The sequence below is a fragment of the Oncorhynchus keta genome, chromosome 17, assembly GCF_023373465.1.
Source record: "Oncorhynchus keta strain PuntledgeMale-10-30-2019 chromosome 17, Oket_V2, whole genome shotgun sequence".
Classification (NCBI taxonomy): domain Eukaryota; kingdom Metazoa; phylum Chordata; class Actinopteri; order Salmoniformes; family Salmonidae; genus Oncorhynchus; species Oncorhynchus keta.
Genome location: NC_068437.1, coordinates 30464820 through 30483045, shown reverse-complemented (window position 1 = coordinate 30483045; position 18226 = coordinate 30464820). Strand labels below are relative to the sequence as shown.

Below are 18226 nucleotides of genomic sequence, written 5' to 3'. Positions count from 1 at the left end.
TACACCAACAAATACGTGTAATTCTGTCCTTGAAAGATTTAATTGAAATACTGTAGAATACCATTCATTTCTATGAAGGACTGGTTCTACCAATATGGCTGATCCAGTGACTTCAAAGTCTCTCATTGCCCAATACATAGAAAATAGCGATCCAGGGTTTATATATACATTGTTGGTTCCCACTAAATGTGGCCGCAGCGTAGTCAACATTATCTATATCGACAACAAACAATTTTTTGGTTTTAATTTAGGGTTAATCATTAGGTTCGCAGTGTGTTTAAGGTTAAGGCCAAGATTAAAATGTAATTAGAGAAATAGGCAGGGTTATTACTTTGCCACTTGCCCAGATAGTGAGGACCGGAGGGGTTGGGGAATCGTGTCAGCATGGCCACTTCAAGCTACACCTACCAAACGTACGTCAAAGTCTGTTCAATACGTTTTGGGGAAACGTGTCGTCCAGTACACAGTTTCGCAACGTTGCAAACGTTTAAGCGAACTGAACGCACCTCTGTGTAACTTGATATTTCCTCCTCATGTACAAATTAATCAGTTTCAAAGCAATCTTATCTGCTTTGACATCAACATTCTTTCAGTAAAAACCATTTATAACAGGAGATAATTGATAGGCACCGAGAGACCGGACCAGACATTGGCAGGCTGTTTTTCACTGTAGTTCAGTTTATTGTGCAGCACTGTTTATCTCAGGCAACAAGCTGACAGAGTCATGGCAATAGTAGATACATGCTGCAAGACACTAAGTAACACACTCTATATGTATTTACATTCAAGTCTTACAGAGAAAGAGAAACAGGTTGTATTCATTAACAGTAGAACGCATCATGTATAGCCTTACTTTTTACACAATTAATCAAACTTCAAGGACTTCCTTAGACATGCAAAATTAGACACCACTAATATACTTTAACTTTATAAAAATACTAAAATCAGATTTTAGAGTACATTTACACAAATAAAAGTTATCGTTGCACCCAGGCTATGAACAAAAAGAGGTCATCGCAATAAGTTTATTTTCTAGCATTTACATGATTGTTAAAAACAGGAGAGTTCAGTAGTATGGACACCGTTGAGGCCGCAGTCAGGACAGCCAGGAGTGTGACAGGAGGCGGTCCACAGGGTGGGTGTATGTTTGTGTGCATGTTTGCCAAAAACATTGTCATACAGTGACAGACAATTAAACTCAATTTAGTTCTCTAGTATGGCCATCTTCAGTAGTGGCAACCCTGTACTGCAGGGGTCCCAAATTATTAAGTCAAAGAACAAAAATGATATACAACCATGTTTTTTTTTCTCTCCAAAATCTTGAGTGGGCAAAATAAAACCACACACGGGTCGAATTTGGCCCACGGGCTGCCTATTGGGAAACCCTGCTGTACTGAGTATGGTACTCTTTACCATGGCTGTCTACTAATGACTACCCTGTACACTTTAGAATGGCTGGCTAGTGACTGCTGAGTCCTGCCTAAAACTTCACCATGTATTGGAATGTCTATTATATCAGACATTACATAATGCCTCTAAATGGCTTATGTAGAGTGCCTTAATGGACAATTAAGAGACAATTTCTCCATCAACTAGTCTGTTTATGGCAGACATAAATCACAATTATTTGGATGGCTAGACTCAAGTGTGTGTGTGTGTGTCATGTGGTCCCATCAGCCCCAGTGGTGCTGGTCTGTCCGCTAGTAATCAGAGGGGGTATGGCCTCCTGGTCTGATTCTCTGACAAAGATGACAGCATCACCACTAACATTAATCAGACACTGAGCCTGGAGAGAGAGAGAGAGAGAGAGAGAGAGAGAAATGGGAGAGAGACAGAGAGAGAGAAATGGGAGAGAGAGAGAGAGAGAGAAATGGGAGAGAGAGAGAGAAATGGGAGATAGCGAGAGAGAGAGAGAGAGAGAGAGAGAGAGAGAGAGAGAAATGGGAGATAGAGATAGAGAAATGGGAGAGAGTGAGAGAAATGGGAGAAATGGGAGAGAGAGAGAGAGAGAAGGGCGGGATAGAGAGAGAAGACAGACATGAGGGTCTGTAGTCCTTTCCACTCACAGCCCGTCATCCCGTACACAGGTTGAAAATGTCAGATTTTGTTATTGATTTTGTTATTAAGCACCTAAATTGGAACACAGTGGCTGTACAGTAACATGACATACATGACGTCGGAGCTCCAGTTATCTGCTTCACAGCACTGTATGAGTTTTGACTGACAGCCGTTATAAACTTGAGCATCAAGTGCAACAACATGCTCCCAATCCCTCCTGCTAACTGGGCTACTTTTGCACATCTGTTCTCTGAGTGAGGGACATGCTGTAAATCAGGAGTTGATGATTATTATATTATTATTATGTGTTCTAAAAGATGAGGAATATAATAAATACCACTGATGTCATGCAAGCTAACCACACACCCATGCACCTCACATTTCCTTTTTGAAAACTCATGTAATTTACAGAATCAACGTTTGTGATCATTATGTTTGATCCAATTACAAGGAAAACATGCGTTATACCCTGGGTTGTCCTGAACAGAATGAACCCTTTTTATATTGTGGAGACAATTTGCCGTGGAACACGCACTTGAATGCACTCATGACTCCATACTATGCTCACTAAAATTACAATCTGTTTGTCTGAAGTACCTTTTGAAAGCCTAACACTGTGAGATCGTATTTTATAACTTAGCTAGCCATGTTGGCAATAGAATAAGATATCAAATGATGCCCACCTGACCCAGATTGCAATTTATAACGGAACATTTTTTAAACATCAAAAGTAATTGTGTGATGGTGAGGACGCAGTGCTGTGTTCCAAACAATAAACTACAAGTGTTCTAGCTCTAGTTCCTCAATATCAAATGTTCCGTTATAAATTGCAATCTGGGTCAGGTGGGCAAGTAACTTCCTCACCATTTTAGATAAGCATGCTCCGTTCAAAAAATGCAGAACCAAGAACAGATACAGCCCTTGGTTCACTCCAGACCTGACTGCCATCGACCAGCACAAAAACATCCTGTGGCGGACTGCAATAGCATCGAATAGCCCCCGTGATATGCAACTGTTCAGGGAAGTCAGGAACCAATACACGCAGTCAGTCAGGAAAGCTAAGGCCAGCTTCTTCAGGCAGAAGTTTGCATCCTGTAGCTCCAACTCCAAAAAGTTCTGGGACACTGTGAAGTCCATGGAGAACAAGAGCACCTCCTCCCAGCTGCCCACTGCACTGAGGCTAGGAAACACGGTCTCCACCGATAAATCCATGATTATCGAAAACTTCAATAAGCACTTCTCAACGGCTGGCCATGCCTTCCGCCTGGCTACTCCAACCTCGGCCAACAGCTCCGCCCCCCGTAGTTCCTCACCCAAGCCTCTCCAGGTTCTCCTTTACCCAAATCCAGATAGCAGATGTTCTGAAAGAGCTGCAAAACCTGGACCCGTACAAATCAGCTGGGCTTGACAATCTGGACCCGCTATTTCTGAAACTATCTGCCGCCATTGTCGCAACCCCTATTACCAGCCTGTTCAACCTCTCTTTCATATCGTCTGAGATCCCCAAGGATTGAAAGCTGCCGCAGTCATCCCCCTCTTCAAAGGGGAGACACCCTGGACCCAAACTGCTATAGACCTATATCCATCCTGCCCTGCCTATCTAAGGTCTTCGAAAGCCAAGTCAACAAACAGGTCACTGACCATCTCGAATCCCACCGTACCTTCTCCGCTGTGCAATCTGGTTTCCGAGCCGATCACGGGTGCACCTCAGCCACACTCAAGGTACTAAATGATATCATAACCGCCATCGATAAAAGACAGTACTGTGCAGCCGTCTTCATCGACCTCGCCAAGGCTTTCGACTCTGTCAATCACCAAATTCTTATCGGCAGACTCAACAGCCTCGGTTTTTCGGATGACTGCCTTGCCTGGTTCACCAATTACTTTGCAGACAGAGTTCAGTGTGTCAAATCGGAGGGCATGCTGTCCGGTCCTCTGGCAGTCTCTATGGGGGTGCCACAGGGTTCAATTCTCGGGCCGACTCTTTTCTCTGTATATATCAATGATGTCGCTCTTGCTGCGGGCGATTCCCTGATCCACCTCTACGCAGACGACACCATTCGATATACTTTCGGCCCGTCATTGGACACTGTGCTATCAAACCTCCAAATGAGCTTCAATGCCATACAGCACTCCTTCCGTGGCCTCCAACTGCTCTTAAACGTGAGTAAAACCAAATGCATGCTTTTCAACCGATCCCTTCCTGCACCCGCATGCCCGACTAGCATCACCACCCTGGATGGTTCCGACCTTGAATATGTGGACATCTATAAGTACCTAGGTGTCTGGCTAGACTGCAAACTCTCCTTCCAGACTCACATCAAACATCTCCAATCAAAAATCAAATCCAGAGTCGGCTTTCTATTCCGCAACAAAGCCTCCTTCACTCACGCTGCCAAGCTTACCCTAGTAAAACTGACTATCCTACCGATCCTCGACTTCGGCGATGTCATCTACAAAATGGCTTCCAACACTCTACTCAGCAAACTGGATGCAGTCTATCACAGTGCCATCCGTTTTGTCACTAAAGCACCTTATACCACCCACCACTGCGACTTGTATGCTCTAGTCGGCTGGCCCTCACTACATATTCGTCGCCAGACCCACTGGCTCCAGGTCATCTACAAGTCCATGCTAGGTAAAGCTCCGCCTTATCTCAGTTCACTGGTCACGATGGCAACACCCATCCGTAGCACGCGCTCCAGCAGGTGTATCTCACTGATCATCCCTAAAGCCAACACCTCATTTGGCCGCCTTTCGTTCCAGTACTCTGCTGCCTGTGACTGGAACGAATTGCAAAAATCGCTGAAGTTGGAGACTTTTATCTCCCTCACCAACTTCAAACATCAGCTATCCGAGCAGCTAACCGATCGCTGCAGCTGTACATAGTCTATAGGTAAATAGCTCACCCACTTTCACCTACCTCATTCCCATACTGTTTTTATACTGTTTTTATTTATTTACTTTTCTGCTCTTTTGCACACCAATATCTCTACCTGTACATGCCCATCTGATCATTTATCACTCCAGTGTTAATCTGCAAAAATTGTATTATTCGCCTACCTCCTCATGCCTTTTGCACACATTGTATATAGACTGCCCATTTTTTTCTACTGTGTTATTGACTTGCTAATTGTTTACTCCATGTGTAACTCTGTGTTGTCTGTTCACACTGCTATGCTTTATCTTGGCCAGGTCGCAGTTGCAAATGAGAACTTGTTCTCAACTAGCCTACCTGGTTAAATAAAGGTGAAATAAAATAAAATAAAATCAAATCAAATCAAAGCTAGAAGAGCTACAAAAAAGCACCTTATAGTTGAAGTGCATTGAAATGACTTAGGAACTCTGTACAGTTGACAGGTGTGTGGCCACTTCAAGACAACCTCTCACTCAAACCCTTGTAATCTTGTTTTCTTATCTTGCACCTAGTTTCAATGAATATTCTTATTGTTACTGAATAAATCCAAAGTATTTTCAGATTTCGTTATTGACAAATGCTGTGTAAAAGTACAGTAAATATAAAAAGCACATCAAATCAAGTGTAATGTTTGGAGTCTGATCATTTACCCATAACCTTCAATGTGTTATCTTCAAATTGCTACCATGGTCATACCTATGCTTATTATAGTTCATTTCAATTTGGCCCAAACCACATAGGTCAAGTTCCACGAGTGTAAGGGGTTAACCTGGTGGTTCTTTGAGAAAATATTGTAGTTCAAACAGAACAATACTATAGGCCTCCAGTTATTTAATTAACAGAGCAAATTAACAGTGTGTGTGTGTGTACCTGGTTCTTGTTGGGGTTTTCCATGAAGACACACTCCTTCATGCTGTATGACACTACGGCGTTGCCCCCCAGAGCTGCTACATGGGCACGGACCATGGCAAACACCTCCGCTATGAAGGAATGCAGGAACCCACTTACACCCCCCTCCTAACACACACACACAGGTAAATATGTTCATCTTTGCGAAATCATTGCAATGAGCTAGCAGAGGAACAGACTACGCACACCACAGAAAGACATGTAATCATTTCCTACTCATCTCTGATGACACCTGCAGGAATCTATTACACAAATATGTGTGTGCGTGTACCTCTCGTAGTGACGTGGTCTCTCTAATGAAGAACATGTTGATGATTCCCAAGTATTTGACAATACGCGTCCTGGGGAGAAAGGACAGAGGAGTCATCTTCACCACGGTAACAGGGGCACCGCATGGCAATGACCTGGTGGAGCGTAGGGACCGGGACCGCACCTCTGGGAGAGGACTGCAGCGCTCTGAGGACGAGACTGGAGGAGGGGGAGAGAGAATGGGGGAGAGAAAGGGAGCGAGCGAGAAAAAGAGGGAGGGAGGGATGGAGATACCAGACCCAGCCTTTAGATGGTGCTACAAAGAATAGCAGATATGATGAGCTATGAGCTAAGCTGGAGGAAATGGATATAGAGTGTGTGTGTGGAGTTTGAATGCAAACTACAAACAGGTTAAATTTAGGCCAGATCCAAATGAGAGCTGGTAACTTTGGAAAAGCACATTTTGAATTAGGGATATCTAATGAATTTCTTTTGTCCATTTATTTTTCAGCCAACAGCATGAGTAAGCAACAGCAAAATCAGACAACCCCATAGTAGAATAGTTTATTTATTCAATTGGTCAGCTTGGTCACATTCTATACGAGAAAATAATATTTCTCTCAAGAGTTAGGAGCATTCAAATTTCTGCACAGGAAGAGAAACATGCATGCCCAGTCAATGTACAGCGTTCTTAATGCAGTGGTGGGAAAACACACATTTGAAAGCAGTTTTGAAGAGGAGGATCTTTTACTATGCTCATTTCTCAACTCCTAAAAATGTGTGAACTGCACCATTTTAAGCAGCTATGTTTATGCACATCTAGCACTAGCCAATAGTGTTGAATGCATGGGGAGACCAGGGCTAAATGTAGCACGGGTCAGGTGTAACTGGTAGGCCTACATTATATTCACTGTACATGGTCCTTTGATGAGTGCCAGTGGCACATTTCCAGGGACTTTCAAACCATCAATATGTTGCTAACTAGCAACAAGATAATTTTTAGAGTTTAGTCTAGCTAATGATCAGCCCAATGGGGTAAATACTGATGGGAAACCCTATGCTTCAGCCTATTTATTTATTGCCACTATACTGCATCAGTGGGGCTACAGCCTGACGATATGGAGAAATATGTTATTGGGATCCTTTCTGGAGGGGGAAATTATATATTTGATTCATTTGAGTAAAGTGTCCATTTAAAAAGTTGCCATAACTTACCTTACAGTCATTCTATCAAAAAACGTGTAGGTCCCGCCGCGACCTGTAGCATTCTGTGATAGGTGTCTGTCAGTATATATTGTTTAGGCTCGCCCACAAACTAGGGACCCCACACCTCCCAAATGAACCACTCACTCACTATAAGCTGTGAGTTAGTTTGTTTGTTTGTGTGTGTGTGAGAGTAGCATGATGACAGTATAATCACAGTGATGAAAGCGTGAGCTGCCATGCACCATTCAGTGACAGACAGGCAAACAACCATACAGCCTCTGCAAACAGACAAGACAGACAGACGTACATACAGACAGACTGGCCAGGCCTTGTGTGTGCATGCATTTACCTGTTTGTGTGTGTGTGTTAGAGTCCCTATGTGGCCTTGTTTAAATTAGCGTGTTTGTGTTTGTGTGTGTGTGTGTACGATCGATACAAAACAGAAACAAATTAGGCAGTCTGCTAAGCAGAATGATTCAATCAAGCCAGAGTGTGAAAGATGTTCCAACTCGTAACATAGTGAATGATGCTTCAATCCGACCTGGAACCTTCAGAGACAATTTGAATAACATTAAGTCTGCATCTCAAATCCCTACCCACTCCCGAGTTAGAGCATTACACAGGGATCTGCCATATGGCTCTGGTCCAAAGTAGTGCATTAAAGGGAATAGGGTGTGATTTGAGACATGCCCTGTTTTTTAATCCCAGTTAATTATGCCCAGTTATCATCACAGTTTATGACAAAGTTAATTTATGTAGCATCAAACTGCAATTCCCCAAGTCGCCAGCTTCAGTGAGATATGTTTTTCGTGTGTTTTAAGATCCTCTTTCATGTTTACTTCCTCCATGTCTGTCACTATGGCGACAGGGTCAGAGGTTATACGCTGGCTGTTGGTTGGTCATTCCTCTGAGGGGCGGGGCTTCAACTTTCACACTCTAGTTAATCAGCTGGTGCATGATCTGTGACGCTCCGCCCCCCAGTGGCAATCGGGGAGGGATGTGTATGTTTGTGTGTGTGTGTGTACCAGAGTTTGCTAGCGACTGTGTCCTCCTACTTGTCTTAACTGATCCTCGTCTTATGGTGTGAGCTTTCAGCCTAAGCAGCTCTAGCCAGGTGCTGCATCTGTCTGCAAAGGAACCGTAATCAACCGAGGAAACTGGAGAAACATACACACACACATGCACAAGCTCGCACAAGCTCGCACGCACACACACACACACACACACACACACACACACACACACACACACACACACACACACACACACACACACACACGTACCGAAAACCGCATACACCCATGACATAGAACATAATATAGACACATAAAGAAAAAGCATATAGAGAAAATAAAAGGAGGTTGGGGCGGAGCAGGAGAACAAAAGGATGAGAACTTAAAAAAGGGGCGTGGTAGCCATGGCAGCAAGGGGGGTGGGTGGGGAGCTTACCTCGAGATGAGGAGTGGGTCATGGCACTCTCTGGAAGACCTGTCGACACACACACACCATGATGCACTGCCACAAACACAACCACAGATGTTGACTCTTCAGTACACTGTATCTCAATACCTTACAGACACTTCCTTATACCTGGTCCTATATCCACATCTTGTTCCCTAGTCCTATCTCCTAGGTCTAGCTCCTAGTCCTGGCTGATGTGGAGGGCGGCCATTTTGGTTTAACCCCAGCTCTCTCTCCAGATCAGTGACGAGCAGGATTGGATTTTTTATAGTCATCACAGTGCTACTCAACATAGCTCTACACACACACACACACACACACACACACACACACACACACACACACACACACACACACACACACACACACACACACACACACACACACACACACACACACACACACACACACACACACAGGTCTAAAACACCTGAGAGAGGATGTACCTGGTTATACAGTTACATTATTTACCTGGTCATACAGTCACAGGCGGTAAAGTCATGTTTAACACAACTACTACAGAACATATTGAAATAGAGGACAGAGAGTAGAACACTATGGTTAAGGGAGCTTCAAGGAGTGAGACGTTCCAGGCGTTTAGAGGATTTCTGATGTTTTGTCTGCTGAGGGATGGCTCTATTGGAGGTTAAAGGTTAGGCAGTTGTTAGTGATCCAGGATTATAAGAGATAAGGTTTGGTGTACCTGAAGGTTTGGCTGTAGGCTGGTTGTTGGAGGACGTTGACTCTCCACACAGCTCCATAGAAAACTGTAGCTGCTCTTCATTCTCACCACTCCCTGGAAAACAAACAAACACACAGAGTTTAATCTCTTTCACTCCTCAACCCACCCAAGTGCACTAACTCAAATCTCAAGTGTCTCGTCTCCTTCAGCTCTCCATAACACCAGACCCTTCTCTCTAACCCCTGACCTACAGCCTTTGAGAATACTAACCCTTGTTAAGAGCCTTGTCGGCTGCCAGCTGAGTCTCCTTGTCAAAACTCATGGCTACAGCTGTCACCGCCACCTGGAGAGGTACCGGGAGAGGACAGGGCGAGAGGAAACGGGAGAGGACAGGGGGAGAGGAACCGGGAGAGGACAGGGGGGGAGGAAACGGGAGAGGACAGGGGGGGAGGAAACGGGAGAGGACAGGGGGGGAGGAAACGGGAGAGGACAGGGGGAGAGGAAACGGGAGAGGACAGGGGGAGATGAAATGGGAGAGCACAGGTGGGGAGGAAACAGTTTGTTACAGTTTTTAAAAACTGTAACAAAGGGTAAAGTCTACTCTACTTAGTCCCCTCTGTTCAAAACAGATTCTAGTTTTGGAACAGAAAACTGTATTGAGAACAAATGTTTAATAGATGAGAAAATTTGCAGAATGTCGACCAAAATCCACTGCTGGCCACTGGGCTTCCTCTCACTAGTGGAAACGCCGGGCAGATGCTTCATATTTATACATCCAGTGAAATATCTGTCTCATTGTTCGATCTGTGGTGAAAGGTTTCACTCTCGCTAAAATATTGTCCAAAATTAGGGCAATGCATTTTCTAGAGGCAATCTGTGAACCAAAGCTTGTCGCCTGCCTTCCCGTCTTGTTAGGGCGGAGACATGCATTTCATCATTATATACAGACCTCTAATGTAAATGGGAAGGTGCACACAACACAAGAGGAGTGAATGAGACAAAACCAAAAATACAACATGAGAACAAGCGGACATAAATGCTAAAAAAAACGGAGAATAACAAAACCTTGATTCTTGCGATACAGGTATTTGGAATATGGCACACAAACATATCTCCCAGCCCTAAACCCAGGGTTATCCAACTCTGACCCTACAAGGTCTGGAGCCTGCTGGTTTTCTGTTCTACCTGATAATTAATTGCACCCACCTGGTGTCCCAGATTGAAATCAGTCCCGGATTAGAGGGGAACAATTAAAAACGCAGTGAAACTGGCTTCGAGGCCCAGCGTTGAGTTTGAGGAATATAGCTTATTCTCCATCTTCTTTTTAAATAGTGAGCCAACATGTTTTCAGCACTTATTTCCCTGAGTGAACAAAACACATTTTCTCATGCTCTCTCGTCTCTCTGCAGCAGATGCATAGTGAACAATATGTTGGAACATCAAATCAATAAAACACCTTTATCGAAACGCAATACATATAGGATCGTGAGAATCGCAATACATATCGTATCAGCACCTTAGTATCTTTATAATATCATATCTTGAGGTCCCTGGCAATTCCAATTCCCTAATACTGACCAAAATGTTTATAGGAAAAATGGACAAAATAGGAGAGGTGTTCTTAGGTGTGTCTTCTCACCTGTATGAGTTCTTCCTCTGGTACGGCTACAGTGAAGTTGAGATGGCATAGACAGCAGGGGATCATGGAACGTAACTTAAAGTATAGACTCTACAAAGACAAATAAAAAGCAGACATTTCAATTTAATACAGAAGTTAAAGATTACGTAGATTAAGTAAGAGGAACACCAATGCTTGGGCTTGACCAGCGTATCCCCATTGTGCGTGTGTGGTCTTACCTTGAGTAAATTCTCACAGAGGTCAGTGAAGATCTTGTTGAGGCCCTGGTTGGTCAGATTGGCATTATTGAGTCTGTAGACCCTGACAGATGTAAACATCTAGGGAGGGGGGATTTGCAAAGAACGAAATATAAACATATTATAATCTCTCAATAACCTGTAGAACAGTAGTAGTAATTGCCAAGTAAGAGTAGTACACTCGTACAGCATTAGTAGTAATACAGTAGTCGTAGTGCAGTAGTAGTAGAAGTTGTGTAGTAGTAGAACAGTAGTAGTTGTACAGTAGTAGTAGTAGTAGAATAGTAGTAGTAGAAGTAGTACAGTAGTAGTAGTACATTAGTAGTAGAACAGTAGTAGTAAAAGTTGTACAGTAGTAGATCAGTAGTAGTAGTAGTAGTAGTATTAGTAGAAGTAGTAGAACAGTAGTAGTAGTAGTACAGTAGTAGTAAAAGTTGTACAGTAGTAGTAGAAGTAGTACAATCGTAGAAGGAGTAGTACTAGTAGTAGTAGAAGAGTAGTAGTAGTAGTAGTACAACAGTAGTAGTACAACAGTAGTAGTAGTACAGTAGTAGAAGTAGAAGTAGTACAGTAGTAGAACAGTAGTAGTAGAACAGTAGTAGTAGTACAGTAGTAGAAGTATTAGTAGAAGTAGCACAGTAGTAGAAGAAGTTGTACAATAGTAGAAGAACAGTAGTAGAAGTAGAAGTAGTACAATAGTAGAAGAACAGTAGTAGAAGTAGTACAGTAGTAGAAGAAGTAGTACAATAGTAGAAGAACAGTAGTAGAAGTAGTACAGTAGTAGTAGTAGAACAGTAGTAGTAGTACAGCAGTAGTTGTAGTAGAACAGTAGTAGTAGTACAGTAGTAGTAGTACAGTAGAAGTAGTAGAACAGTAGTAGTAGTAGTAGTACAGTAGTAAAAGTAGAACAGTAGTAGTAGTAGTAGTAGTAGTAGTAGTACAGTAGTAGTAGTATCGTAGTAGTAGTAGTAGAACAGTACTAGTAGAAGTAGTACAGCAGTAGTAGTAGAAGTAGTAGTACAGCAGTAGTAGTAGAGCAGTAGTAGAAGTAGCACAGTAGTAAAAGTAGTAGTATTATAATAGTAGTAGTAGCAGTAGAACTAGAACAGTAGTAGAACAGTAGTAGTAGTAGTAGAAGAAAAAGTCGTAGTAGAAGTAGTACAGTAGTAGTAGTAGTAGTAGAACAGTAGTAGCAGTAGTAGTAGTAATAGAACAGTAGTAGAACAGTAGTAGTAGTAGTAGAAGAAAAAGTCGTAGTAGAAGTAGTACAGTAGTAGTAGTAGTAGTAGAACAGTAGTAGCAGTAGTAGTAGTAATAGAACAGTAGTAGAACAGTAGTAGTAGTAGAACAGTAGTAATCGTAGAAGTTGTACAGTAGTAGTAGAACAGCAGTAATAGTATTAGTAGAAGTAGTACAGTAGTAGTAGTAGAAGTAGTACTAGTAGTAGTAGTAGTAGAATAATAGTAGTAGTAGTAGAACTAGTACAGTAGTAGTAAAAGAGTAGTAGTAGTACAGTAGTAGAAGTAGAACAGTAGTAGTAGAACTAGTACAGTGGTAGTAGTAGTAGTAGTAGTAGTAGTAGTAGTAGTAGTAGAAGAACATTAGTAGTAGTACAACAGTAGCAGAACAGTAGTAATACAGTAGTAGAAGTACAACAGTAGTAGTAGTACAGTAGTACAATAGTAGGAGTAGTACTATTAGTAGAACAGTAGTAGAAGTAGTACAGTAGTAGTAGAAGTAGAATAATAGTAGTAGTATAACTAGTAGTAGTATAATAGTAGTAGTAGTAGAACAGTAGTAGTACAGTAGTAGTAGAACAGTACTAGTACAGTAGTAGTAGAACAGTACTAGTAGTAGAAGTAGTACAGTAGTAGAAGTAGTACAGTAGTAGAAGTAGAACAGTCGTAGGAGTAGAGCAGTAGTAGTAGTAGGAGTATAGCAGTAGTAGTAGTAGAAGTTGTACAGTAGTAGAACAGTAGTAGTAGTAGAACAGTAGTAGTAGTAGTAGTAGTACAGTAGTAGTAGTAGTAGTACAGTAGTAGAACAGTAGTAGTAGTAGTACAAGTTGCACAGTACTAGAAGTAGAACAGTAGAAGTAGTGTAGTAGTAGTTAGAACAGTAGTAGTAGAACAGTAGCAGAACAGTAGTAGTACAGTAGTAGAAGTACAACTGTTGTAGTAGTAGTAGTTAGAAGTAGTATAGTAGTAGTAGTAGTACCGTAGTAGTAGAACAGTAGTAGTAGTAGTACAGTAGTATAACAATAGTAGTAGTAAAAGTTGCACAGTAGAAGTAGAACAGTAGAAGTAGTACAGTAGTAGTAGTTAGAACAGTAGTAGTAGTAGTACAGTAGTAGTAGTAGAACAGTAGCAGAACAGAAGTAGTACAGTAGTAGAAGTAGAACAGTAGTAGTAGTAGTAGTACAGTAGTAGAACAGTAGTAGTATTAGAAGTAGCACAGTAGTCAAAGTAGCACAGTAGTAAAAGTAGAACAGTAGTAGTAGTAGTAGTAGTAGTAGTAGTAGTAGTAGTACAGTAGTAGTAGTATAATAGTAGTAGTAGAACAGTACTAGTAGAAGTAGTACAGCAGTAGTAGTAGAAGTAGTAGTACAGCAGTAGTAGTAGAGCAGTAGTAGAAGTAGCACAGTAGTAAAAGTAGAACAGTAGTATAAGTAGTAGTAGTAGTATTATAATAGTAGTAGTAGCAGTAGAACTAGTACAGTAGTAGTAGTAGAACAGTAATAGTAGTAGTAGTAGTAGTAGTACAGTAGTAGAACAGTAGTAGTAGTAGTAGAACAGTAGCAGTATAAGTATTACAGTAGTAGTAGAACAGTAGTAGTAGAACAGCAGTACAGTAGTAGAAGTAGTACAGTAGTAGAAGTAGAACAGCAGTAGTACAGTAGTAGTAGTAGTAGTACAGCAGTAGTACAGTAGTAGTAGTAGTACAGTAGTAGTTGTAGAACAGTAGTAGTATAGCAGTAGTAGAACAGTAGTAGTATTAGTACAGTAGTAGTAGTAGTAGAACAGTACGAGTAGAAGTAGTACAGCAGTAGTAGTAGTAGTAGTAGTAGTAGAAGTAGTAGTACAGTAGTAGTAGTAGAAGTAGTACAGCAGTACAAGTCGAAGTAGTCCTTCAGTAGTAGAAGTAGTACAGCAGTAGTAGTACAGCAGTAGTACTACAGCAGTAGTAGAAGTAGCACAGTAGTAAAAGTAGAACAGTAGTAGTAGTAGAAGTAGTACAGTAGTAGTACAGTAGTAGTAGTACAGTAGTAGCAGTAGTACAGTAGTAATAGTAGTAGTAGTACAGTAGTAGCAGTAGTACATTAGTAGCAGTAGTAGTAGTACAGTGGTAGTAGTAGAACAGTAGTAGTAGTAGTAGCACAGTAGATGTAGTAGAAGTAGTATGTAAATGTAGTACAGTAGTTGTAGTAGTACAAGTAAAAAAATTAAAAAAATTCAAATTGAACCTTTATTTAACTAGGCAAGTAATTCAAGAACAAATTCTTATTTATAATGACGGCCTACCCGGGCCAAACCAGGACGATGCTGGGCCAATTGTGAGGAGCAGTAGTAGTAGAAGTACAGTAGTAGTGGTAGTAGTAGCAGTGTTTCAGTGTGAGTCTGACCTGGAGCCCTGAAGTCCAGTTGTAAATCCCAGGCATGACCTCTGTGTTACAGCTGTAAAACCCTGGAGAGAGAGACAGGTAGATGGACGGACATTGTAAAAGAGCAGAGCTGAATAGAATAGAACATTTCTTGTAGAACAGTGTGTGTGTGTGTGTGTGTGTGTGTGTGTGTGTGTGTGTGTGTGTGTGTGTGTGTGTGTGTGTGTGTGTGTGTGTGTGTGTACCTGCAGGCATGGGGGCATCAGTGAGAAGGGATTGGATGTCATCTACTGCATCAGTGTCATCAATCTAAAGACATGAGAAGAAAAGCATTAACACACAGATTTGATGTGATTTATTTGGATCTCCATTAGCCGACACCAATGGTACAGCTAGTCTTACTGGGGTCCAACACATAACCAAAAATACATTTTGACAAAAGACGACAATTTCCAGACATTTAAAAACATGAACATGTAGTGTGTGTGTGCATCTATCAGTTACACATACATGTCAGTACATACACACAACAAGTAGGTCACATGGGGAAGAGGTGTTGTGCCATGAGGTGTTGCTTTATTTGTTTTTTCAGATCCTTTACAGATCATATGCCCACACACTACAATTACACATCCAACATAACACACACCCCTACAGTACACACACCCTACAGTACAGTACACACAGCCAACCATACCTCCAGTACGAAGGCGTCCTTCTTGCCGTGGGACAGGTCTAGTTCTGACAGCTCATCTGAACTCTCAGAGGTAGACCTGAACAGTCTGGACCGCTGTCTGTCAGGGATAGGAGACCCCACCACCTCCTCTATACACTCCTACAACAACAATAACAACAACTCAACAATATGTGTGTTTGTGTGTGTGTCTGACCATCCCTGTCCGGGTTCTGAGCCGCTGAGTTAGTCACCATAGAAACACCATCAGTTCAAACCTCACACTAAGTAGAATGATTAGGTCATTCCTAATCACACCCAATTCTACCCACACCCAATATTTGGCAATCATCAGAGTACGTTTCTATATTAATGATAATCACACACATTTTAATGTGTGTGAGAGTGTACTCACATAGAGCTGTGATTCTAGACTGTACTTAGACAAAGCTGTGATTCTCGACTATCATAAAGCTGTGAATCTAGACTAACCTAGAGCTCTGAATCTAGACTGTACTTAGACAAAGCTGTGATTCCAGACTATCATAAAGCTGTGAATCTAGACTGTACTTAGTCTGGAATCACAGCTTTGCCTATCATAAAGCTGTGATTCCAGACTATCCTAGAGCTGTGATTCCAGACTATCATAAAGCTGTGATTCCAGACTATCATAAAGCTGTGATTCCAGACTATCCTAGAGCTGTGAATCTAGACTGTACTTAGTCTGGAATCACAGCTTTGCCTATCATTAAGCTGTGATTCCAGACTATCATAAAGCTGTGATTCCAGACTATCCTAGAGCTCTGAATCTAGACTGTACTTAGACAGAGCTGTGATTCCAGACTATCATAAAGCTGTGAATCTAGACTGTACTTAGTCTGGAATCACAGCTTTGCCTATCATAAAGCTGTGATTCCAGACTATCCTAGAGCTGTGAATCTAGACTGTACTTAGACAGAGCTGTGATTCCAGACTATCATAAAGCTGTGATTCCAGACTATCCTAGAGCCGTGATTCTAGACTGTACTTAGACAGAGCTGTGATTTTAGAGTGTACACATTTACTGTCAAGCTGTGATACTCATACAGCTGTAATTGTAGGACACCTCATATATTGTGATTCTAGAGTGGGTGTACTGAGATAGAGCTGTGATTTTAGAGGGTGAGGTACTCATATAAAGCTGTGATTAATGGAGAGGCTAATGTGCCATGCATCACTCTAATTGGGCATGCTGGTACTGTATTCAGGTCGGTGAATGCCTCAGGGTCCAACGTAAATAACTTCTTAATAACCAGAGAAAGACACCGAGAGGAATTAACTATGATGTTCCACACAGACTTGTGTGTGTGTGTTTGTCTCTCTCTCACCGGGGGGTGTATGTTGTAGAACTCCTTATTCATGACGATGGTGTCGTTGATGCGCTTCTGCATGGTTGAAATGTGTTGGTCGTAGCTCAGGTCACTGGGGGTCTTACCAGCTATCTGGATACCACCTGGAGCTGGAAGAGCTGACAGGTACACACCCGTTGCAGACTGGACACACACACACACACACACACACACACACACACACACACACACACACACACACACACACACACACACACACACACACACACACACACACACACACACACACACACGTCAGAGAGTTAGAGACAGTCACACACACACGTCAGATACACACCTTGTAACAGACATGAGGAGAGGGTCACACAGACACACACACTCAAACACAGGACTTACAGCTAGTCCTAGGAGCATGTTTTCTCCCACACTGATCTGAATGCGGAGCCCAAACAGAGCGTTCATGCAGCGCAGCTTCAGCTTGTTCATCAACTGGGTGTGTAGCTCATACTCCATGAAGGGGAGGAGGTTAGAGATGGCTGTGGCATTCACCTCCCCTTGGGCCTTCTTCTTGGTACGACACAACCTGCAATATAACACAACATTACACACACACCTCCCTGGGCTACCTTCTTGGTACGACACAACCTGCAATATAACATAACATTACACACACACCTCCCTGGGCCACCTTCTTGGTACGACACAACCTGCAATATAACACAACATTACACACACACACCTCCCTGGGCCACCTTCTTGGTACGACACAACCTGCAATATAACACAACATTACACACACACACCTCCCTGGGCCACCTTCTTGGTACGACACAACCTGCAATATAACACAACATTACACACACACACCTCCCTGGGCCACCTTCTTGGTACGACACAACCTGCAATATAACACAACATTACACACACACACCTCCCTGGGCCACCTTCTTGGTACGACACAACCTGCAATATAACACAACATTACACACACACACCTCCCTGGGCCACCTTCTTGGTACGACACAACCTGCAATATAACACAACATTACACACAAGCCTCCCTGGGCCACCTTCTTCATAGGAAACAGTTTAGAGGAACAACACAAATACAGGATATATGTTTGTAGTGGTAGTGTGTGCATTACCTGGCCTGTATGAGGCAGCCCTTCCCAGTAACAGCAGCCTCAGCAGGTAGGTCTATGGTAGTAAAGAGCACGTCAGGGACCTTCTGTCTCCTACAGTGGTA

At 42.4% G+C, this 18226-nt stretch overlaps 1 protein-coding gene across 13 annotated transcripts in view; it reads right to left on the bottom strand.

Moving 5' to 3' along the window:
* Positions 1–655: 655 nt before the first annotated feature.
* The window catches only part of c2cd5 (C2 calcium dependent domain containing 5), a 63156-nt gene continuing 45585 nt past the window's right edge, over positions 656–18226 (bottom strand). For 7 of the 13 annotated variants that reach the window (XM_052465862.1, XM_052465858.1, XM_052465861.1 and 4 more), the window contains 15 exons: positions 18126–18226; positions 17377–17563; positions 16999–17163; positions 15656–15793; positions 15204–15267; positions 14980–15041; positions 11340–11438; positions 11122–11211; positions 9753–9825; positions 9504–9596; positions 8789–8827; positions 8365–8466; positions 6156–6352; positions 5846–5992; positions 656–1786 (listed from right to left, as the gene is read on the bottom strand). The exon at positions 18126–18226 is cut by the window's right edge and continues 91 nt beyond it. In XM_052465862.1, coding sequence (XP_052321822.1) covers positions 1661–1786; positions 5846–5992; positions 6156–6352; positions 8365–8466; positions 8789–8827; positions 9504–9596; positions 9753–9825; positions 11122–11211; positions 11340–11438; positions 14980–15041; positions 15204–15267; positions 15656–15793; positions 16999–17163; positions 17377–17563; positions 18126–18226 — 1683 coding nt within the window. In that variant the 3' untranslated portion in view covers positions 656–1660. Of the gene's footprint in view, positions 1787–5845; positions 5993–6155; positions 6353–8364; positions 8467–8788; positions 8828–9503; positions 9597–9752; positions 9826–11121; positions 11212–11339; positions 11439–14979; positions 15042–15203; positions 15268–15655; positions 15794–16998; positions 17164–17376; positions 17564–18125 lie in introns of those variants that run through there. The other 6 variants (XM_052465863.1, XM_052465864.1, XM_052465865.1 and 3 more) reach the window with 6 other exon arrangements.